Genomic DNA, 24,070 nt, shown 5'->3' with positions numbered 1-24,070 from the left:
TCCTTTAAGCATGGTAATGGAATTAAGCTCAGTGTAGCAGGCAGAAGGTACTTCAAAGCTCAATGAGAAAGCGACACCAGCATGGGACAAGGAGGTGCCTGGAGGCTCAATTAAAGCATGCATGTCAAGTAGCCACAGGATACACGTCTATTGTGGCCTTCCAGTCGAACCGTCTCCAACATGGAATCATGAATTATGGACGCATCGTCCGAGGTACAGGCTCATAAAAATATCCCCCCCATCCTAAAGAAATTGCGCATCTGACAGTGCAACTCCCGGGTCCGTGGGAGTTCTGGACCTGAGATATGGAGATCAGCCTCCCACAGTGACCGAATGGGTCCGGGTTTGGTCCCTGTGCGACCGGCAGAACAAACCTCGTGCGCTGGTACCGCCCGTGTGCTGATCCGATCATCCTGAGAGTAGTTATCCCATTTATTAGATATTCGATACAGATCTTGCAGGGAAGCTGAGGGGTGGAGATTCTTAGCTAGAGGCAGACATAGAGATTCTAGGGAGGAGCTAGAGGTAGACATAGAGATTCTAGGGAGGAGCTAGAGGCAGACATAGAGATTCTAGGGAAGAGCTAGAGGCAGACAGGCGTTCCAGGGAGGAGCTAGAGGCAGACACAGAGATTCTTGGGAGGAGCTAGAGGTAGACACAAAGATTCTAGGGAGGAGCTAGAGGCAGACACAGACATTCTAGGGAGGAGCTAGACGCAGACACAGAGATTCTAGGGAGGAGCTAGAGGCAGATACAGATATTCTAGGGAGGAGCTGAAAGCAGACACAGACATTTTAGAAAGGAGCAAGATGTATAACTAATTTGTGCAAACAGAAAAGGATTAACCAGCTCACCATAGCTAGGCATTCCAGGAGGCACAGATCTGCAAGGAACCACTTGTAGAAATGAAGAGAGGAAATGATTCAGCTTTCAAGTTTGCAAAAATGTATTGCATTAAACAATATTAATAGATTCTATCATGAGTGTAGACACAGCTAAGCCTTTCTTTTTAAAATATTTTTTTGTTGTTGTTGTTTGTTCACACACTTTTGTAATGGTTTTATCATTATTCACTTCTGTGCGTTTTCACACCTAGTTCCATATGGCGCTTTCATTCAATGATGACACTTTACCATGTGACTGACCATCTGTGTTCCAATTGGTTTATGGTTATATAAATGACTCTGCATTCAGCACATGCTTAGCTTTGTTAAATAAAGCAATGGATGTTCGAAACGCTTGATGATGGAATCTATTAATATTTTTAATCCAATAAATGTTTGCAAGCTTGGAAGCTGGATCATTTCTTCTCTTCATAACTAACTTGTGCCTATGTATTGCAATGTTTTATTTCACCTGTGGGAGTGCTGCAGGGAAATGAAATACTTATTTCTGGTTTCCTCATAGAGAAGGCAGAGATTGTTTATTACCACCTCTGCCTTTTTGATTAATATTAATAAACATCTCTGATCAAGCGATTCCTCCTCCAGATCCAGCAATCATGTGACCTCCAAGTGTTGGGGGAGATGGGAGGAAAGGAGTAGGAGCAGAGTCTGCTCGGTCTTAGCAGACTCTTGGGTGCTCTGCAGTCCAAACAGGCTGAATTTGCCCTGTAACTTGGACTAATATACCAGCCCCACATTTTTATTATTGCTGATTTCCCCTGTAACTGTGAACTGGTATTTTAGCCCCAGTTACGGAGGAAATCAGAAATAATAAAAATGTATTTAGATGTAAAATACTTCTCCAAAGGAAAAAAAAAAGTAAAGTAAATAGACAAATAAATATATATATATATATATATATATATATATATATAAAAAAAAAAAAAACATACCCATTGTATAAAAAAATACTGGAAGGGGAAATACAGTTTAAAATGTATTTTACTGGACAGTTGTAGTTGTGCAAAAAATAGGAAAAATTAGAATATTATTTTTTAGGTCATCTTTTCGAGAATGCGAGCCCTGCACATGCATATCTTTGGCAGCTGGATGCCGCTTATAACACACAAGAGTTTAATTAGTAGATATATCAAATTTCACTAAAAAACTAGTATCTGTGTCTCAGAGGAATATAGGGTTCTCAGGGGGCAGCACCGGCTCTAATTATCTCCTTTTAACAAATGGTCCTGTAGATGATAAAAAATAAGAACCCTACAGTATTTCCAAACACAATAATCACAGGGTGTAGTTCTAAGACAGATCAGTCACATGCCTCCTTAGAACCCAGACTTAAGAGGGGGGACAGTGAGAGGGAGAAAAGAGACAGCTATTCTCATATGTCATTACTTACTCATATGGTTTTGACATATTCTTGGTAATATCTTGACTTGATTGACTTTGTGAGGGCCCTGCGCTGTCGGGATTCTTATGTTTCTTGTAAAATGTCTGTTTGTTATGTGAGGAAATTCAATAAAAACGATTGAACTAAAAAAATAAAAAGCCCAAAGACTGGAAACCAGTAGAATCTAAGACAATAAATGTACAAAAATAACATCTTCAGAGAGGAAGAGGACTTAAACTCTAGTGCCACCTATTGGATGTAATAATCCGAAAAGTCAATATTAACCCTTTAATGAGCCTTACCATTTGATATAGGATAAAAATTCAAAATAGACACTATTTGCAGACACATGTTTCGGGGTGTTGCCCCTCATCAGTGCAAAGCAGGTGAATAGTGAATCCTGTTTTCTCTAATGTATATAGAGGAGTTATCAGCTATTGTTCAGGAGGAGGAGGAGGTGAGCTGTGACATCCCCTATTGTGAATGGTGGGTCCTGTGTTATCTACTGTATATAGAGGTGTTATCAGTCATTGTACAGGAGGAGGAGGTGAGCTGTGACATCACCTATTGTGAATGGTGGATCCTGTGTTATCTACTGTATATAGGGGTGTTATCAGTCATTGTACAGGAGGAGGAGGTGAGCTGTGACATCACCTATTGTGAATGGTGGATCCTGTGTTATCTACTGTATACAGAGGTGTTATCAGTCATTGTACAGGAGGAGGAGGTGAGCTGTGACATCACCTATTGTGAATGGTGGATTCTGTGTTATCTACTGTATATAGAGGTGTTATCAGTCATTGTATAGTTGGAGAAGGTGAGCTGTGATATCACCTATTGTGAATGGTGGATCCTGTGTTATCTACTGTATATAGAGGTGGTATCAGACATTGTACAGGAGGAGGAGGTGAGCTGTGACATCACCTATTGTGAATGGTGGATCCTGTGTTATCTACTGTATACAGAGGTGTTATCAGTCATTGTACAGGAGGAGGAGGTGAGCTGTAACATCACCTATTGTGAATGGTGGATCCTGTGTTATCTACTGTATACAGAGGTGTTATCAGTCATTGTACAGGAGGAGGAGGTGAGCTGTGACATCACCTTTTGTGAATGGTGGATCTTGTGTTATCTACTGTATATAGAGGTGTTATCAGTCATTGTACAGGAGGAGGAGGTGAGCTGTGATATCTCCTATTGTGAATGGTGGATCCTGTGTTATCTACTGTATATAGAGGACTTATCAGTCATTGTACAGGAGGAGGAGGTGAGCTGTGACATCACCTATTGCATCCAAGATGCTTTAGGGTTGTTATGTGTTAATATGTATTATACCTGGTGTTCTAGTGTGATTATGGCTTAATATATATTATCCCTGGTAGTCCTAGAGTGTTGAAAATATTAATGGTAATATCAAAAATGCTTTAGGGTGGTTATGGGTTAATATGTATGAAAGTCTAGGATGGACAGAGAAGTAATGGTAATATAGAATGTTTTGTATGCTGTTTATGAATGATTAATATAGCTGGAGTTGTATATAGTCAAAGGTTAAATGGTAATATTCTAGGTGCTCCAAGGTTGCTATGGGTTAATATGTATTATCCCTGGAGGTCTAGACTGGTACAGGGGTACTTGGTAAGATTCAAGGTGCTTTAGGGTAGTTATGGTTTAACATATATTATCCCCTGTCGTTTAGGGTAGTATATATGTTAATGGTAATATCCAAGGTGCTCTAGGGTGTTTATGGGATCATATGTAATATTCCTGGTGGTCTAGGGTGGCAAAGGAGTTAATTGTAGCATCTGATTTGTTCTAGGTTAGCTATGGGTTAAATACATTAACCTGGGGCAGCATGGTGGCTCAGTGGTTAGCACTGCAGCCTTGCAGCGCTATTGTTACACTCCAGGAAGACATCCAGGCCTCTCTTAAACCCCTCGACTGAGTTCGCCATCACCACCTCCTCAGGCAGGAATTCCAGATTCTCACTGCCCTAACAGTAAACAATCCTCTTCTATGTTGGTGGAAAAACCTTCTCTGCTCCAGATGCAAAGAATGCCCCCTTGTGACCGTCACCTTCCTTGGTATAAACAGATCCTCGGAGAGATATTTGTATTGTCCCCTTATGTACTTATACATGGTTACTAGATCGCCCCTCAGTCGTCTTTTTTTCTAAACTAAATAATCCTAATTTTGCTAATCTCTCCTACCCTTTGCTTTCTATCATTAAGACAGTTACTTACCCATTTACACACATTTTCCCCCAGACCCGGCACTCTCATTTTGTGTACCAACCTCTTGTGCGGCACGGTATCAAACGCTTTAGAAAAATCAAGATATACCACGTCCAATGGCTCACCTTGGTCCAGTCTATAGCTTACCTCTTCATAAAAGCTGAGTAGATTGGTTTGACAGGAGCGATTCCTCATAAACCCATGCTGATATGGAGTTACACAGTTATTCTCATTGAGATAATCCAGAATAACATCCCTCAGAAACCCTTCTAATATTTTACCAACAATAGAGGTTAGACTTACTGGCCTATAATTTCCGAGTTCAGTTTTTGTCCCCTTTTTGAATATTGGCACCACATTTGCTATGCGCCAGTCCTGTGGTACAGACTCGGTTATTATGGAGTCTGTAAAGATTAAAAATAATGGTCTATCATTGACTGTACTTAATTCCTGGTGTACTCGGGGGTGTATCCCATCCGGGCCCGGAGATTTGTCAATTTTAGTGATTTTTAGGGTACCGTCACACATTGAAATTTCCATCGCTACGACGTTACGATTCGTGACGTTCTAGCGATATCGTTACGATATCGCTGTGTCTGACACGCTACTGCGATCAGACACCCTGCTGAGAATCGTACGTCGTAGCAGATCGTTTGGAACTTTCTTTCGTCGCTTGATCACCCGCTGACATCGCTGGATCGTTGTGTGTGACAGCGATCCAGCGATGTGTTCGCTCGTAACCAGGGTAAACATCGGGTAACTAAGCGCAGGGCCGCGCTTAGTAACCCGATGTTTACCCTGGTTACAAGCGTAAACGTAAAAAAACAAACCGTACATGCTCACCCGTCGGTGTCCTTCAGGTCCCTTGCCGTCTGCTTCCTGCTCTGAGTGCCGGCCGGAAAGTGAGAGCAGATCACAGCGGTGCTGCGATCTGCTCTCACTGTACGGCTGCACTCAGAGCAGGAAGCAGACGGCAAGGGACCTGAAGGACACCGACGGGTGAGTATGTACTGTTTGTTTTTTTACATTTACGCTGGTAACCAGGGTAAACATCGGGTTACTAAGCGCGGCCCTGCGCTTAGTTACCCGATGTTTACCCTGGTTACCTGGGGACTTCGGCATCGCTCCAGCGCCGTGATTGCAACGTGTGACCGCTATCTACGACGCTGGAGCGATGATTATACGACGCTGCGACGTCACGAATCGTGCCGTCGCAGCGATGAAAATTTCAATGTGTGACGGTACCCTTAGACTTCGCCGTACTTCCTGCTGGGTTAAGCAGGTGACAATGTGCTTCTCTGTTTTTCTTTTTGGCAGCTTTAATTAGTTTTTGAGATAAAGTATTTTTCTCCCTATAGTTTACATGTTACTTTCCATTGAAGTCAGTGGGAGACAAACACCATGAAGAGACCATGTGGGGATTTATAGAAAGAAACGTTGGGTATAAAGAGTTGTCCACTACTTTTATAATGATCACATGTCCTTAGGACAGGTCACCATTATAATATTGGAGGAGGGTGGAGCACCTGCCATAATATCATTACAATATCATTGTACTATGGTCTCCACAGTGGGCAATGGCCAATAAGAGATGATCTGAATAGAGAGAACTGTAAAGTCAGGAGACCCGACCTGTTCCCGGCCTCCTGAATAATGAAAACCTTTAGGAATCGCCAGTTTCCGGGAAGTTTCAGGCAAGATCGGGGGCGGTTGGGATTTGCTGACTCTTCCATGAGTCCGGATCGTCTCTTCTTATTCTTCTGGCCCTGGTGTGATGGCTGCCCGTGAGCCCCCTACAGCTGCGCCTCCAGCCCCCACTATATCACAAGGAGACACGTGACAGTAGTAATATTACAGGAGGAGAGGACAGTTTATTATACCGAGTGGTTACATTAGATATAATACAGTGCGAGGATTACAAGAAAAGGAAAAACACAATCTCCAAAATGATAGAAAACCAGAAATATCACAGAAGTGACCAAAACGGGACATAACGACAACCCTTGTCCTGCGAGATAGAAAGGTGGAATAAGGTTGTCACACAGATTATTGTATGAGGAGCAGTTATACATTCTCCTGTTACACTTTATCTATCAGTTCCTCACTATGTGTAATATGTATAGGCCGCGTCTCTGCCCCTCCGTCCTATTGTAAGGCCCAGATTGTGACTGAGCTTCATAGGAAACTGCCAGTGACTGTATACAGCGATCCTGAGATTATACAGTATATAGTACAAGCGAGCAAACGACTGCAACACTGAAAAGGAAGGATAAACTAAACAAAAGTTTTAGAAAATAGGAACAAAAAAACAATTAAAATATTGTACCTTCCCAGTTACAAACAATGACAATTTAAAACATAAAATATTTCGTATTGCCGCGTCCACAAAAATCCAACATGTAGAAATTATAAAATTATTACATCATGAAGCAAAAAAAGGAAAAATCAAAATTCCAGAATTTCGGAGGTTTTTGGCGTCACCACAATTCCCTGAAAAAAATCAATCAAAAGCGATCACAATATTGTATAGACCCGAAAATGGCAGCTATAAAACTACAGCTCATCATGTAGAAAACAAGCCCTGAAAAGTAAAGCAGATCTCTAAAAAAGGGGACACAAACCAATTTATTTTCAGGCCAGGTTCACACGTTGAATTTTTTTTTTACCTCAGTGTTTGTGACCAAAACCAGGAGAGGAAAAGTATAATAGAAACCCGTCACCACTCCTGTATTATCACCCACTCCTGGTTTTGGCGACAAATACTGAGGTAAAATACTGACCAAATACTGAACGTGTGAACGTGGCCTAAGGGGAGGTTCACACGAGAGTATAAGGCTATGTTCACACGGTGCGGTTTTTGCTGCGGATCCGCAGCGGAATTGCACTGCGGATCCGCAGCAGTTTTCCATGTAGGTTACAGTACAATGTAACCCAATGGAAAAAAGGACCCGCTGTGCCGACGATCCTTTTTTCCACAGGCAAATCCGCAGCGGTTTTGCCTGCAGAAAAAAGAAGTACCATGTCAATTCTTTCTGCGGATTCCGCAGCGGGTTTCCAGCAGCACCAATAGGAAACTGCAGTTGGAAACCCGCAGTGGAATCCGCAGAAGAAAAAGGATCAAAAACCGCAGCTAAAATCAGCGCTGAATTTAGCTGCGGTTTTTCAAAACAGGACCTGAAAAAAAAAGGATGAAAAAAAGGATCGTGTGAACGTAGCCTTAAGAATCGTCAGTTTCATCCAGAAAAGTAGAACGATTATTTTCTCACTTATCATCCGTGTACAATTAGTTTTTTACAGCAGCAGCTATTAACCATTTAGTTTCCTGCTACAGTTTTGTAATGTATCCATAAAGATCGGACGCTACACTGTGACATGTGAGTTTCTTGTGTCAATCGGTAGAGTCAATAGGTTCTTAAAAAAATACTAAAAATAAAATGTGATGCCATACAGCGCCACGGTATAGGATCTGATTTGTACGGATACACTGTAATTCTGTAATACAGGAAACTGTAAATGGTTAATAGCTGCTGTAAAAAAATGAATTGTACACAGAGGAAGTGAGAATACGGTCGTCCCACTTTTCTGGAAGAAACTCTGAATGATTTTTATACGGTTTTGTGAACCTCCCCTAAAACTAATGACAGTAATGATCCTGGGGGGGTCGTCCATAATGGGGTCCACAGATCACATGGCCTGTTATATTAACTGTTCAGCCAATCAGATTCCCCTCTCTGTGATGTCACCGGTCTCTGGGCAAATTTCTTACAATTATTATTGTTCAGCTGCCCGGCCTCATAATCCAGACATATCCTGAATCTATAACTGGAGATCTTGTCAGGTAACAGGATCACTTTACTGTTATGTATCACTGAATACTGATTATTATTAGATGTCACCAAACTCCAGGACTTGTTATTATTTCCAATCACTGACTGACGCCCCCTCCTGTCTATACTGGGATAACACATCCCCACCCTCCAACCCCCTGACCTACTGCCCTCCACATCCCAGTAATGTCGTCCTGAGGTAAATCCTCTCCTGCTCATCACCTGATTACACTGGAATCTCTCTGCTGTTTCTGGACGTTTCTGCTTCTCTCGTGTCCAGGTCGCAGTTTTCAGGTCGTCTGATATAAGGAGATTATTACCAGCTGTGGTTACATCCAGTAATATGTCTGCAGGACCCTCCACATAGATCCCGCTCCTTATACCTGATATTACGTCACATAATGTGTGTGAGATCACAGCCACATCCAGGTCATCTCCATCATGGGGCTGTTTATCATGTCCGCCTGTGTCCTCATCACCTCCCTCCTCCTCAGGATCACACAAGTCACCGGTGTCTGGATCCTGTAAGACAGTCAGTGGATCCGTCATGTTACACAGCTCCTCAATGTGTCTCATCTTCCTGGACAGCTCGTCCTTCTTTATTTCCAGCTGATGGATCCGAGCAGACAGTGACAGTGACTCTTCCTTTTCCTGCCTGGAGATCTCACTCAGGACCTTCTTCTCCAGGTCGTCCACCCGTCTCCTGATGTCTGTACACAGGGCAGTGACTCTCTCGGCTTCTCCAGCTGCTTTTTCTTGAGCTTTTTTTCTGCGCTCCTCCAGACTCCGGACTCTTTCCTCAGTCTTCTTTCTCTTTGATGTCAGTTTCTGGAGAACATTTCTCAGCTTCCTCTTCTTCTTCTCAGAGGCCTCATCCAGCATCTCCACCTGATGTCCTCGATGTTCTCCTGCTGGACAATAGACACAGATACAAGCAGCATCCTCAGTGCAGTAATATTCCAGGATCTTCTTATGGACAGAACATTTCCTTTTCTCCAGAGAAGTGCTGGGATCAGATAAGACGTGTTCTGGTGATTTGCTGTGAGATCTCAGGTGTTTATCACACAGAGAAGCCTCACAGAGTAGACAGGATCTAACAGCAGGTAGCGGAGAGTCCACACAGTAAGGGTACCATCACACAGTGCCATTTTCATCGCTACGACGGCACGATTCGTGACATTCTAGCGATATCATTAAGATATCGTTGTGTCTGACACGCTACTGCGATCCGGATCCCCGCTGAGAATCGTACGTCGTAGCAGATCGTTTGAAACTTTCTTTCGTCGTCTAGTGTCCCGCTGTGGCGGCATGATTGCATCGTGTGACACAGGTTGTATACGATGTGCGCACAGTAACCAACGGCTTCTACATCGCAAATACGTCATGAAATTATCGCTCCAGCGCCGTGTATTGCAACGTGTGACCGCAGTCTACGACGCTGGAGCGATAATCATACGATGCTGCAACGTCACGAATCGTGCCGTCGTAGCGATGAAAATGGCACTATGTGACGGTACCCTAAGTGCAGCAGATCCCGGTGATCTCCTCTTGTTCTTGCTGAGTAATAAGGAAACGTTCAGCGACATTATGGAGATTTATGTTCCTCATCAGTGCCGGCCGCTCCCGAAATCTTTTTCTGCACTCAGGACAGGAATAAACTCCAGACCCGTCCTGTGTATCCAGCACACGACCAATACAGACGCGGCAGAAGTTGTGTCCACATCTCAGCATTACAGGGTCCTTAAATGTAGATAAACAGATGGAGCAGAGCAGCTCGTCTCTCAAAATAGCAGACGCCATGGCTGACGGAAGAGGGAAGAAACGAAACTGAAAGTGTCTAATGCTGAACAGAGGACAAAGTTGTAGTTACACCCATGATACAGGAAAGATATATATCTTGGTACTGTGTTAGCTAGTGGATAGAAAAATATTTAGAATTGAGAGTCCTCAGTGGTTAATACATTTTAATGACTAACTGAAAAGATGGTAACAGATTGCAAGCTTTCGAGACCACTCAGGTCTCTTCATCAGGCATAGACTAAAGCAAATTCTGAAGAATAACATATTTATGCACAATATAGCACAGAAAAATGCCATAGATAAGACAGGTGACGTGAAGCAGAACTACCATTATGTGAGTGATAAACAGCTATGTCGATAAATATTGGAACAGTTCATAGATAAGGAGTGTGAATGTTTTATTGTCCTCTGATTGGGGTCTGGTTCTGTTATGGTGACTCCACATGATCTGAGGAGCAAATTCCTTAATTGATGTAAAAAGACATAAATCCATGTGACACATTCATTCCTGCACTGAGTGTGTCAAAGGTCATCATCAGCTTATATTCCCAGACTCTTCTGTCTCTCTGAGATTTGAAGTTACCTTTCAATACAAGTAATCTCATGTCCATGATGCTATGATCAGGAAGACAAAAATGTATTGCCGCAGGTAGATCCATTATTTTTTCTCTTATTGTGTGGCGATGAGAGTTCATCCTTGTTCTCAGTTTCTGCCCTGTCTCCCCCACATACAGACCCCCAGTTGGACATTTAGTACAAATAATTAAGTACACCACATTAGAAGTGTCGCAGCTGAAAGTACCTGGTATCTTTTAGTTCTGATGTTAATTGGGGATCTTTATCTTGTCCGTGGTCAATATAAATGGATAGGTTTAAAAAATTTTCAGGTTGCCAGGAAAGGTTCCTGCAGCTGTTGGAGAGGACAGGGAGCTTCTGACAATGATACTTCTTAGATTTAGGGACTGCCTAAAACACAGTAGTGGGGGGTCTGGAAAAATGGATTGTAAGCAGGCATCTTTTTGTAGTAAAGGTTGTAATTTCCATGCAGCTCCCCTTAGCACCTCCAGATTTGGATTGTAGGTGACTTCACCCTTGTTTGGATTGTAGTCACTTCACCCTTCATTTCTTCTTTCCTAAAGCGATAACTTTTTAATTCTCCAATCAATATAGCCATATGAAGGTTTGGTTTAGTAAGAAGATTGTATGCGTTAAATATACAATTTTGCTGCATGTATACTGTGTTCACGGATTATTCTTTGTTTGGAGGTGGTGCGTCATTAAATGAAAGAGCAGCAATTCTATAATTTTTTCTTTTTGCAAGAATTGATTTAGAATATTTATCTCCAGGGCCGGCGTCAGCACCCGGTGCAACCAGGCAAGTGCCGGGGCCCTGAGCAGGAGGGGGGCCACTTGCCGTCGGGGACACGGAACGCTATGGGGACCCAATACCTGTGCCGGTGTCGGCACCCATGAGTCTCCCCCCGCTTGCTCAGGGCCCCGTTACTTGTGATACTCACCTCTCCCTGTTCCACCGCTGCAACGTCTTCTGACTGTGACGTCTCAGGTCACAGGGCGCTATGATATCACGTCTGTGCGCCCTCTGTCTGAGCAGTCACAGTGCAGAGAGCCAGAAGACCCTGGTAACATCCAAGGTGTTAAAGGAGGTTACAGTAATATCCATCATGCTCTATCATGTTTATCTCAGGAGGGTTAGTGGTTAGCACCTAGTAGTGCTGTTGATTCAGGATGGTGAAGAGGTTAATAGTAAAGATCTCACTCCAATTTAAGCCTCCAAATCCCCTGCTTTCTTCAGTCTGCCATCAAGGATGAATGATGACATTCTGACTGCTTGTAACCATCACTAGGGGGAGCTCTCTGCACAGGAAGACAGTGCTTTATAAATTCCTATGCAAAGAGCTCCCCTAGTGGTGGCTGCAGGAAGTGCATAAAATGATGTGTTTTTGTCATCGATTCTCCTGACTTGTTGACGTTGGGATCCCCTCTCCAGCACCACCTGTGGTAATGCTGCTGCAGGACAGTTTTGGTGCATAATACCTCTTAATGACTCTCGGTTTTCTCTTTTGACCCACGTAGGTGGAATATGAAGGCCTGAAACATGAGATAAAGCGATTCGAGGAGGAGACGGTGCTGCTGAACAGTCAACTGGAAGACGCCATTCGATTGAAGGAGATCGCTGAACATCAGCTGGAAGAAGCCCTGGACACCTTAAAAAATGAACGGGAACAGAAAAATAATCTCCGAAAAGAACTTTCCCAATACATCAACATTAACGATAGCATGTATAACAACCACATTAATATTGCGGTGGACGGGCTGAAATTCTCCGAGGACGGGGAATCCAACAATGAGGACAAGATGAACGGTCACATCCATCCCCCTCTTGTCAAACTGAATGGCGACTATCGGACTCCTGCTGTTCGGAAGGGGGAGTCGCTGCACCCTGTCTCGGATCTATTCAGCGAGTTAAATATTTCCGAAATGCAAAAACTCAAACAGCAGCTGATCCAGGTAGGTTCTTGAGTCATGAGATGTTTTGACAGCACGAATGACGTTAGTGATGTCACATAATTCCAGTGATGTCACATTATTCCAGTGAAGTCACAAGACTCCAATGATATCACATGATCCGATTCCTGGTGATGTCACAAGACTCCAATTATGTCTCATGACCCCGGTTAAGTCACTGTAGACAATCCTTCTTTGAAGCAGGGACTGAGGTTTATTAGAGAAGCACAGCAATGCAGATACAGAAGACAGTGATCTAAAACACGCAGACAGACGCAGGTGTCCAGACGAGTACAATAAATCCGATCTGGTGGTTGTCTGGCCATGGTATGGTGATGGTGTGACCATGGTCTGGCGGTGGTGTGGCCATAATCTGGCAGTGATTTGGCCATGGTCTGGCAGTGGTCTGGCGATAGTGTGGCCATGGTCTGGCGATGGTGTGGCCATGGTGTGGCCATGATCTGGTGGTGGTCTGGCGATGGTGTGGCTATGGTATGGCAATGGTGTAGCCATGTGTTTTGCCAAGTATTCAAAGGGGTCAAATATGGCTTTAAAGAAGGTAATTCATTTTATTACAATAATTAAATGATTACGGAAAATAGGAAATAGTGTGATATTGCGTACACTTTTGCATAATATAAATCACAAAGGTAAAGTACTTCCATTACACACTACACAGGAAAAAGCTTCACCAGGATCAACACACATCATCTTTCCAGTAATCATCAGCTGTGAGAAGCAGACTAGCAAAGACAGAGAAATTCCTGGGGTCCACACTGTGGTGTCACAGGCAGTTTCCCTTTTAGTGCACAGGTTAACAGGGCTTCTGTCTTAGCTGCAGTCTTCCCCAACTTATATCTTGTTTAGAAACAAATGCTTGCGTAACCAAGTATTGCACAAGTTCTATTTGTCCAGTATAGTATCTCTCTTCTGAGTGACCAATTCTTCAGATGTCAATCTACACCGGACAAATACGTCACCGGATGGAACATGCCAAAAGCTCCTGGTACCAAAATGTTTTACCATGCTATAATCATGTCATTTCTCACCAAACATGGATACTGAAACTATGCAGTAATTGGATGATACTATAAATATACTCTTTCCCACTAAAGAGCTCTGCGGTGATATAAACATACACCGGTCTCACTAAACAGTGATAAAAGAACTATGTGGTATTGGGTGATACTATAAACATGCACATTCTCACTAAATATTAATGGAGTTATGCAGTCTCCAGAGGTTAGGAAAATTACAGAAGATACAAAGCTAAACTGTTACTGTTTAATATCTTAAAGGGGTCATTAAAGACAGGCTATCAATATGGGTTCCTGATGGCCATTAACATCTTAGCACTACACCATGGTCTGGCGATTGTCTGGCCATGGGGTGGCCACGATCTGGCGGTGGTCTAGCGATGGTGTGGCCATGGTCTGGTGATGATGTGTCCATGGTCTGGAGATGGTCTCGCCATGGTCTGGCGATGGTCTGGCTGTGCTCTGGCCATGGTGTAGCCCCAAACAACAGTATCAGGGTCTTTTTATACATGCCTAGACAAAGAAAATAAGACTAAATTTAATACACCGCACACTCTAGGGGTATAATTAGAAAAACTTTAGAATTTATTGAAGTGCTATAGATTTATTATTCAACAGTGCAGAATGCGACCAGAAGTCAAACTGACAACGTTTCGACTCTTCCCGAGTCTTTATCAAGTGGTCGCTGAAAAGAACAAAACATGTATAAACAACTGTGCAGAAAAAAATATACATACAAACAACATTGTCATGTCCCACGACTTGAGAAATCATTTAATGTTTGCATTGTTTGTGTTCCATCCTTTCTTTCTAGGCAGAAGTTTGCCTTTCCCTTTATTTTGTCCCAACTCTCTCACTGTAGTCCTGTGATGTATGTTTGTTCACGCCCTTATTCTCCATTTTGTCATCATCCCCATATCTGTATGCATCCTATTACATGTCCTCTGTTGAATATTCCTTTTTACCTGCTGCTTTCATCATAATACAAGAATTTCGGTTAAAGCAATCCTCTTTTCCTGGAGTCTTCTTACATGAGAACGTGGCTGAGTTAAGCTATCTGATAAATCGGTATGAACGTGAGTACAGGTCAATACGGAAGCGCCCAAAAGAAAGGCCTATCCAGGCACCACTGCGTTCTACATACCCATGAGTCAGAATAGTAAAAAGGAATAGCCTGCCTTCAGAGACAGTAACTCAAGGTCTGTGCTGAACCTCAGTGGAAAAGGACATTTCCCAGATACACAGTAACCCAGTTCCCAGCCAGACCCCAGTGTGCATAGAAGCACACACTGCAGATAAACAGTGAGAAGTATAACCCTCATCATCCACTCTTCCTGCCTGCAAGCAAATCATGTCTGAAGCGAGGTATACAATGTCCCTACCAGACTTACAGACACAGGACAGAGACCCAGATCCCCATCCACCAGCTAGTGAAAGAGGAAAACGTACAGTCAAACCTACATGGAAAGTCATGGAGAATTTAGAGACTGAAAAATGTGTTGTATATAGTGATGTGTCTTCACTATGGGAGAAAGTGCTGAGTCACATAGACACTGTATCAAGGCCTGCTTCTCATGAGTTACCACTTGAGGGAGCCCTAGAACAATTATGCACAGCATACCAAAGGTATATGGAGAAGACTGATCAATACATTATTCTCCTGAAGAAACTGAATTTGCCAGAGACTTTAAAAGAATTGCAAAGTTTCCAGCAGCTTAATTCTGAAAGGGACTGCACCGTACGCGACATTAAGACAAAGATAGAGGCTAAAATTGCACGGACACCAGATGCATCATCTCGCTCATCCAAATCGTCTAAGCACTCAAAACGCTCATCTAGGTCAAGTTCATCAAAATATTCCACTCTCAGCCAGCAGCTTATAAGGGCACGTACTAAGGCAGAAACGTCTAAGATACAAGCAGCCTTTGCGCAAAGGAGAGCAGATATGGATGCAGCCACAGCACAAAAGAGAGCAGAAATGGATGCGGATGCAGCACGCAAGGAAGCTCTGGAGAAGGAATGTGAGCACGCAACAGCCATGGCGGAGTTAAGGATCCTGGAGCGAGCTATCAGTGGGAGTCAAAGAGACAGCATCAGTTTGTGTGAAGTGGAGGCGGAGGACCCTATTGAACGCACAAGAGACTACGTGCTAAGCCAAAATGGCGAACCGCAGATCATCACTAACACTTCTGATGGCGTTCATGCTTCTCTAGGACACCAGGATGCCGATCAACTTACAGAACCCTACACTCAAGGTCAGCACAATGCTCCCAAACTTGAACTTCCTTCGTATTCCAGTATGCGCCAAGACCCTGCATCTCATCAAACTCCACAGGCTATTATCTACACGCAACCCAATATACCGGCAGGTCATTATACTCTCGACAACCGCACAGTGCCAGCTCCGCATGTAGCAGAGACTATACCCACCAAACCGGTTGCTGGACTAAATGCATATGCCACTCCATACTTACCCACGTTTCAAGTCCAAGACGTCTCCACTCCTATGTACAACACCGCTCAGCCCACATTCGTGCATCCTAAGTCAGAAAGAACAGACATGTCCGACTTCGCAAGGTACATGATTCGCCGCGAACTTACTAAAACCGGTCTCACAAGGTTTGACGACCAACCTGAAAATTACAGAGGTTGGAAAAATGCCTTTAGAACCGTAACTAGTGACCTCGGCATCACTGCTGCCGAAGAGCTGGACCTGCTAATCAGATGGCTAGGACCACAATCCACAGAGCGTGTCAAGAGACTCAGGTCTGTACATATCAGTAATCCAATGGCTGGTCTCATGGCTGCATGGGAAAGACTAGAGAAAAACTTTGGCAGTCCAGAAGCCATAGAGAATGCACTGTTCAAGCGTCTACAGAGTTTTCCAAAGATATCAAGCAAGGACAGTTCAAAGTTCCTAGAGCTCAGTGACTTGCTGTTAGAGCTCCAGCTGGCCAAGGCAGACACCCACCTACCTGGCCTCAGCTACCTGGACACTGCTCGTGGAGTAAATCCCATTATCTCCAAGCTACCGTACAACGTGCAAGAAAGGTGGACTACACTAGGGTCAAAATACAAGAAAGACCATCAAGTGTCATTTCCTCCATTCTCCTACTTCTGTGAGTTTATAAAAGATGTGGCAGAGCGCAAGAACGACCCAAGCTTTTCTTACCAAGAATCCAGTGGCCCAGCTTCACCTCCTTCTAAATACGTCAGCGCACGCTCGAACGACAGAAACCGCAGAGGTCCAGTGTCAGTGAAGAAGACGGATATTCTTCCCTTACCAACACCAGCCCCAGACAAGAGTAACAAAGGTGAAAAGATAGAGAACCCAAATCGTGAATGTCCCATCCACAAGAAGCCACATCCCTTAAAAAAGTGCATCGGCTTCAGGAAGAAACCGCTCCAGGAACGCAAGGAGCTTCTAAAGAGGTTCGGGGTATGCTACAGATGTTGTGCTTCTACTGAACACCTTGCTAAAGACTGTAAAACTACAATTAAGTGCATGGAGTGTGACAGTGAGGACCACGTACAAGCACTCCACCCATTCCGTCCTGACTCTACACTTACTCCTTCCCCCACCACGAGCCATGGCGGGGAGGACGCAGCTCAAACTGCAAGCCATACCACAATATCTTCTTCATGCACAGAAGTCTGCGGAGAAGACCTCTGGGACAAGTCCTGTGCGAAGATTTGCCTGGTGAACGTATATCCCAACGGTCACCCAGAGAAAGCCGTGAAGGTGTACGTCCTTCTGGATGATCAGAGCAACCGATCACTTGCAAGGTCAGAACTCTTTGATATGTTTAACTTAAAGGGAAATGCCTACCCTTACACCTTAGGTACCTGCAGTGGTGTTACAGAGGTTTATGGGAGAAGGGCCAGTGGTCTTACAGCGACATCTCTTGAGAACACCGTCGAGATACCGTTACCTACACTGGTCGAGTGCAACCAGATTCCATCCAATCGAGAAGAGATCCCAACGCCAGAGGCTGCTCTTCATCACCAACATCTCAAGGGGATAGCAAACAAGATACCAGCCCTCAACAACAGTGCAGATATCCTGATTCTGCTAGGCAGAGACATCCTCCGGCTGCACAAGGTGCGTCAGCAAATTAATGGACCACACGATGCACCATTTGCCCAACGCTTAGATCTAGGCTGGGTAATCATAGGCAATGTTTGCATACACAAGATGAAGAGACCTAACAACATCTCCTCTTACAAGACACACATTTTGTCAAATGGTCGCAGCACCCATTTCCAACCATGCCCACATCACTACTGGGTGAAAGAGAAAGTGAGCAACACCAAGTGGCAACAGGAATCCTTCAACAACATGAACACACTCCAGTCCTGGGAAGAAAACCTCGGGTCATCAGTGTTCGATTCCACAAGTAATGACAACAAGTTGGCACCCACAAGGGAAGATAAAGAATTTATAAAGGTTATGGATAAAGAATTTGTTCAAAACGACTCCAACAGTTGGGTAGCTCCTTTACCCTTTCGTTTCCCAAGAGTGAGGTTGCCGAACAACCTGCAGCAAGCAACTGCAAGGTTCTCATCCTTAAAGCGTACCCTAAAGAGGAAACCAGAGATGGAGAAGCATTTCATTGACTTTATGCAGAACATCTTTGACAGAAATCATGCTGAACCTGCGCCACCACTGAGGGAGGGAGAAGAATGTTGGTATCTTCCATCCTTTGGTGTCTATCACCCTCGCAAGCCTAATCAGATCAGAGTGGTGTTTGACTCCAGTGCTCAGTTTGAAGGCCTCTCTCTCAATAACCTGCTCCTAACTGGGCCCAACCTGAACAACAGCCTCCTTGGAGTATTGATCCGCTTCAGACAAGAACCTGTTGCCATAATGGCCGACATTCAGCAGATGTTTCATTGCTTCATTGTGAAAGAAGACAACAGAAACTATCTTAGGTTCCTATGGCACAAGGACAACAACGTCAACAATCAGGTCATAGACTACCGGATGAAGGTCCATGTCTTCGGCAACAGTCCCTCACCTGCTGTGGCGATCTATGGACTGAGACGGACAGCCCAGGAAGGTGAGAGAGAGTACGGTTCCGATGCTCGGCAATTTGTAGAGAAGAACTTCTACGTGGACGATGGGCTCAAGTCCTTGCCCACAAGCGAAGATGCAATTGACCTACTCTCCAGAACACAGGAAATGCTATCCACATCAAACCTCAGACTCCACAAGATTATCTCTAACAGTCAAGAGGTAATGAACGCGTTTCCATCTGAGGACCATGCCACAAACCTAAAGGACCTCAACTTGGGTTCCGATGTTCCTCCAACACAGCGCAGCCTTGGTCTACTGTGGGATATCAAACGGGACACCTTCACTTTCCAAGTGTCACCCTATGACAAACCCTTTACCAAACGAGGAGTCCTATCTGTCATAAATAGCATCTATGATCCTCTCGGGTTTGTAGCACCCATCACTATTCAAGGCAAGATACTGTTAAGACAGCTTACGGCCGAGAACACGGATTGGGACACCCCGCTCCCAACTCAGAAACAGCAAAGGTGGGAGGCGTGGAAGAAGTCTCTGAAGTTCTTAGAGCAACTCCAAGTCCCACGTTGTTATTCTCCAAGATCACCTTTGACTGCAATCAGAAGAGAAGTTCATATTTTCTCTGACGCATCTACAGAAGCCATAGCCGCAGTAGCTTATCTGATGACCTTAGGAGCTAACAAGGTACACTGTGGTTTCATCCTGGGTAAAGCCAAGTTAACTCCAAAGCCTGCACACTCTGTACCCAGACTCGAGCTTTGCGCTGCGGTATTGGCAGTAGAAATTGCTGAAGTTGTACAAGAAGTAATGAACGCGTTTCCATCTGAGGACCACGCCACAAACCTAAAGGACCTCAACTTGGGTTCTGATGTTTCTCCAGCCACACTTCTCACACAGAAGATTGGAGCTGCTACAGTTCCGCCTGGGAACTTCGATAATAAGGACATTTACAGACGTCAGTGGAGGCAAGTACAACACCTGGCTAACGTGTTTTGGCATCGATGGAAGACCAAATATTTACACTTGCTTCAAAACCGTCACAAATGGCAGACGCCCAGTCCCAATCTCCAAGAAGGAGACCTTGTTCTCTTAAAGGATACAGAGGCTCATCGTAATGACTGGCCAATGGGACTTATCACCAAGGTCCTACCCAGTGAGGACGGAAAGACTCGTAAGGTAGAAGTTAAGGTGACAAAAGGGGGCTCTACCCGAACCTTCTTCCGCCCGGTCACTGAACTCGTGTTGCTTCTACGAAAGGAGGACATCACATGAACTGAACATGCTCCTGGACGTTGTTCACGGCGGGGAGCATTCCTCCTCATTCCCCAGTTTATTGAATGTTGACATTTTCCATTGGATTGAACCCTTAACATTCCCATTGGATTCTGGGTTGGTGGAAGAGTTTGCATGTTTGCGGCTTCCCCAATCTGAAGATGGGTTTTATATACTTGAACTTATCTTTCGGTGTGATCTACGGGTCAACAACAACGAGTTGGACTTAAAAATCTTTTATGTTTATTATTGCATGCATGTTTTCTTCCTCTTGTTTTTTCAGGTTCGAACGACTTCGAAAAATTACGGACATCGTGAAATCCAAGGATTTCAGACGGGGAGTGTCATGTCCCACGACTTGAGAAATCATTTAATGTTTGCATTGTTTGTGTTCCATCCTTTCTTTCTAGGCAGAAGTTTGCCTTTCCCTTTATTTTGTCCCAACTCTCTCACTGTAGTCCTGTGATGTATGTTTGTTCACGCCCTTATTCTCCATTTTGTCATCATCCCCATATCTGTATGCATCCTATTACATGTCCTCTGTTGAATATTCCTTTTTACCTGCTGCTTTCATCATAATACAAGAATTTCGGTTAAAGCAATCCTCTTTTCCTGGAGTCTTCTTACATGAGAACGTGGCTGAGTTAAGCTATCTGATAAATCGGTATGAACGTGAGTACAGGTCAATACGGAAGCGCCCAAAAGAAAGGCCTATCCAGGCACCACTGCGTTCTACATACCCATGAGTCAGAATAAACATTATGTGTGAAGTCGTAGCACACAAAATCCAAGAGGGAGAGAGAACAAAATTATATATACATATATACATAAAACGTTGTCAGTTTGACTTCTGGTCGCATTCTGCACTGTTGAATAATAAATCTATAGCACTTCAATAAATTCTAAAGTTTTTCTAATGATACCCCTAGAGTGTGCGGTGTATTAAATTTAGTCTTAGTGTGTTGGGACATTCCAGTCCTCTACACCTGCACCTCGCCCTACCTTAGCCCTAGTGCACACCAATTTTTTCTCCATTTACTAGACAAAGAAAATGACATATTGCGGAAAAGGGCATATACGTAATAACCTTAGACTGCATAGAAAACATAGCAAACCAAAAAAGCCAACCGCACCTATTCACACTTTTAAAAGAGGGTAAACAAGCAAGGTGAACATTTTGAGTATAAAAAATGAATTTTATTAAAGAATATATATGATAACAATAAGTTAAAAGCAATAGCAATGGTGCCTCACAATGTGGAGGAAGGCCTGACAAAAATACCCATAGAGGCCAGCAAAATAATACAAACTAATATTTGTACAGCAAGGTAAATGTAAAAATTATTATAACTAGGCCCGGTGCAAACTCTCATTATAAAGATACACACAATACCAATAGGAGAGACAAAGCTCTGGGAGAGGTATATGCTGCTGTCAGCAGTCTATGTCCCTGAGTAACATACAGGTAGTGGCAAACGTAAAAAAGTGCAACAGTGCATAAGGGTAGCCAAAGTGACAGTGCATGCAGGAGAGATAAAGCACGGAAGTGGCAGGTTAAGATTACATTACACTACCTCTAGTGTAGAGTATAAGGCATAGGCCAAGAGTTTGTCAGGCATTCCCCAGCCCCGACGCGCATTTCAATAACACTTCCTCAGGGGGCATTTCAATAACACTTCCTCAGGGGGCAAGTCAGAGAGGGGGACATCGGATGTTATAAGGAGAAGGGAGCCAATTGGAAAATCACCAAGCCAGTCACATGGTACGGAACCCAGCTGGAATAGACTCTCATGTCAGTACGATCTGGCGCAATGCACGCCCCCGTCATGTGACACGTCACTTCCGCAAGCCAGCATCGCAGTCATGGTGAGACTGCAATGCGTGTCAGCAGGGCCTATGGTGCCGAGAGCAGAACGAGTCACAGGGCAGTACACAATAGCGCACGACTGTCATCAGCTGCAGGAATGTAGAAACAAGTTCACTTTTTGTCCTTTTTGCACTGTTCATACGCCCTTACCCTTCACTCCACCACTTGGCCCTTAACAATTTCCTGTACACATGTCAATAGTTTTTTGCCCCATACACTTGTTTTTACATTTCTGCGGCTGATGACAGTCGTGCGCTATTGTGTACTGCCCCTTGACTTGTTCTGCTCCCGGCACCATAGGCCCTGCTGGCACGCATTGCAGTCTCACCATGACTGCGACGCTGGCTTGCGGGTCATCGACCGGAAGCGACGTGTCACTTGACAGGGGCGTGCACTTGATGCATCACGCCAGAACATACTGACATGAGAGTCGGTTCCAGCAGCGGCCCATACCATGTGACTGGCTTTGTGATTTTTCCAATTGGCTCCCTTCTCTTTATAACGTCCGGCGTCCCCCTCCCTGACATGACTCCTGGGGAAGTGTTATCGAAACGCGCGTCGGGGCTGGGGAACGCCTGACAAACCCTTGGCCTATGCCTTGTACTACTAGAGGTAATACAATGTAATCTTAACCTACCACTTCTGTGCTTTATCTCTCCTGCATGCACTGTCACTTTATTTAGACCAATATGTTGGCTACCCCTATGCACTTTTTTTTACTTTTGCCACTGCCTATATATAACTCGGGGACATAGACTTCTGGCAGCAGCATATACTGTACCTCTCCCAGAGCTTTGTCTCTCCCATTGGTATTGTGTGTATCTTTATACTGAGAGTTTGCACTGGGCCTAGTTATAATAATTTTTACATTTACCTTGCTGTACATATTGGTTTGTATTACTTTGCTGGCCTCTATGGGTATTTTTGTCAGGCCTTCCACCACATTGTGAGGCTCCATTGCTATATCTTTTAACCAAGTGTTATCATATACGGTATATTCTTTAACAAAATTGTTTTTTTATACTCAAAGTGTTTACCCTTCTTTAGAAGTGTGAATAGGTACGGTTGGCTATTTTGATTTGTTATTGCTATAGTAACACTATATATTATGTTATGGATCATACATTTATGATTTAATGCATAGAAAACATGTATTTTACACAACAAAGTGATAATGCAACATGACAATATTTATGAGTATTACACCACACTCCATTACAAGCCATAACTCCCCATGTCCCTTTTACCTAATGTCGTTGCGCACATAACTATTCACAGATTGACAACTGTATAGTCCTGGTTTCTATATCACGATCACAAAGTCATTACTTACTACCATAGAACACCACTTTTTTACTCTGACCGTGCCCTGCAACTACTCCAATTAATCTTTATGGCCGCCATTTACTGTATACCTGCTAATGGCACTGATATCATTCTACATCTCCATTCTAAGTAGGGCTCTCAAAGGGGAATTATGGTAAACAGGATCAACCGGAGGGTCCATCGTTTCATACACTTGTGAGCTGGTTTTTCGAGGACTGGTTGTACTTGATCCGGTAGCAGTAGCAATACGGCTAGATTTCCTAGGACGATGAATTCTGGAAGAAGCTATTCCCCTTCTAATTTTGTTATAACACCTACTAAAAGGGTTGTTATGATTAACTCGAGATCAGAAACAATACAATAAATACATAAAATCAGCGCAACAGGTAAAAGGAATAGGAGAACATAAGGAGTCCCAAATACTGTAAATTTTCCACCAGCAGCCACTTTATGCTCCCAAAATAAAATCCAGCCTCAGCCGACATTTACCCTTGTAAAGAACTTCCCTTCCCGAATCCCAACTCACCTCTGATGACTTCTATCATACCACTAAGGCCTCGTTCACATAAATCATATTGAAAATGGCTCATAGGGAAAATTTCCCAAAACTGTTGTTGCCGCAGAATTATACTAAGGTTCCAAATTGTTGTTCATAGAAAATTCTACAGATCTGTGGTTCTCAAATTAGGGCTAAACATTATCTCCCTCCGGTGTCAGAGAGTGGCTTGACGGGGAAAAACAGAAGACACTTGGCATGTACAACGTAGTCTCTCGATTGTGATCCCTGTTTTATAGTAGAAATAAGTAACAAAGATGACCAATAGAAAACAGACAAGACAGAAGAATGCATTATTACCGATCCTATC

At 43.7% G+C, this 24,070-nt stretch overlaps 2 protein-coding genes across 10 annotated transcripts in view; one reads left to right on the top strand and one right to left on the bottom strand.

Moving 5' to 3' along the window:
* The window catches only part of BICD1 (BICD cargo adaptor 1), a 240,982-nt gene that overhangs the window by 164,778 nt on the left and 52,134 nt on the right, over positions 1 to 24,070 (top strand). For all 9 annotated transcript variants that reach the window (XM_077266653.1, XM_077266651.1, XM_077266648.1 and 6 more), the window contains one exon: positions 12,239 to 12,673. In XM_077266653.1, the coding sequence (XP_077122768.1) occupies positions 12,239 to 12,673 (435 nt within the window). The remainder of the gene's footprint in view (positions 1 to 12,238; positions 12,674 to 24,070) is intronic.
* On the bottom strand, positions 8,219 to 9,478 carry LOC143773492 (E3 ubiquitin-protein ligase TRIM7-like; the record flags this gene model as incomplete). Its single annotated transcript, XM_077260919.1, has 1 exon — positions 8,219 to 9,478. A coding segment is annotated over one exon (1,260 nt), but the record flags the coding sequence as incomplete, so codon positions are not given.

This window comes from Ranitomeya variabilis, chromosome 5 (genome assembly GCF_051348905.1).
Source record: "Ranitomeya variabilis isolate aRanVar5 chromosome 5, aRanVar5.hap1, whole genome shotgun sequence".
In the NCBI taxonomy this organism is placed as follows: Eukaryota; Metazoa; Chordata; class Amphibia; order Anura; family Dendrobatidae; genus Ranitomeya; species Ranitomeya variabilis.
Note: the sequence above shows the minus strand (reverse complement) of the source record. Positions and strands in the feature narration are given on the sequence as shown.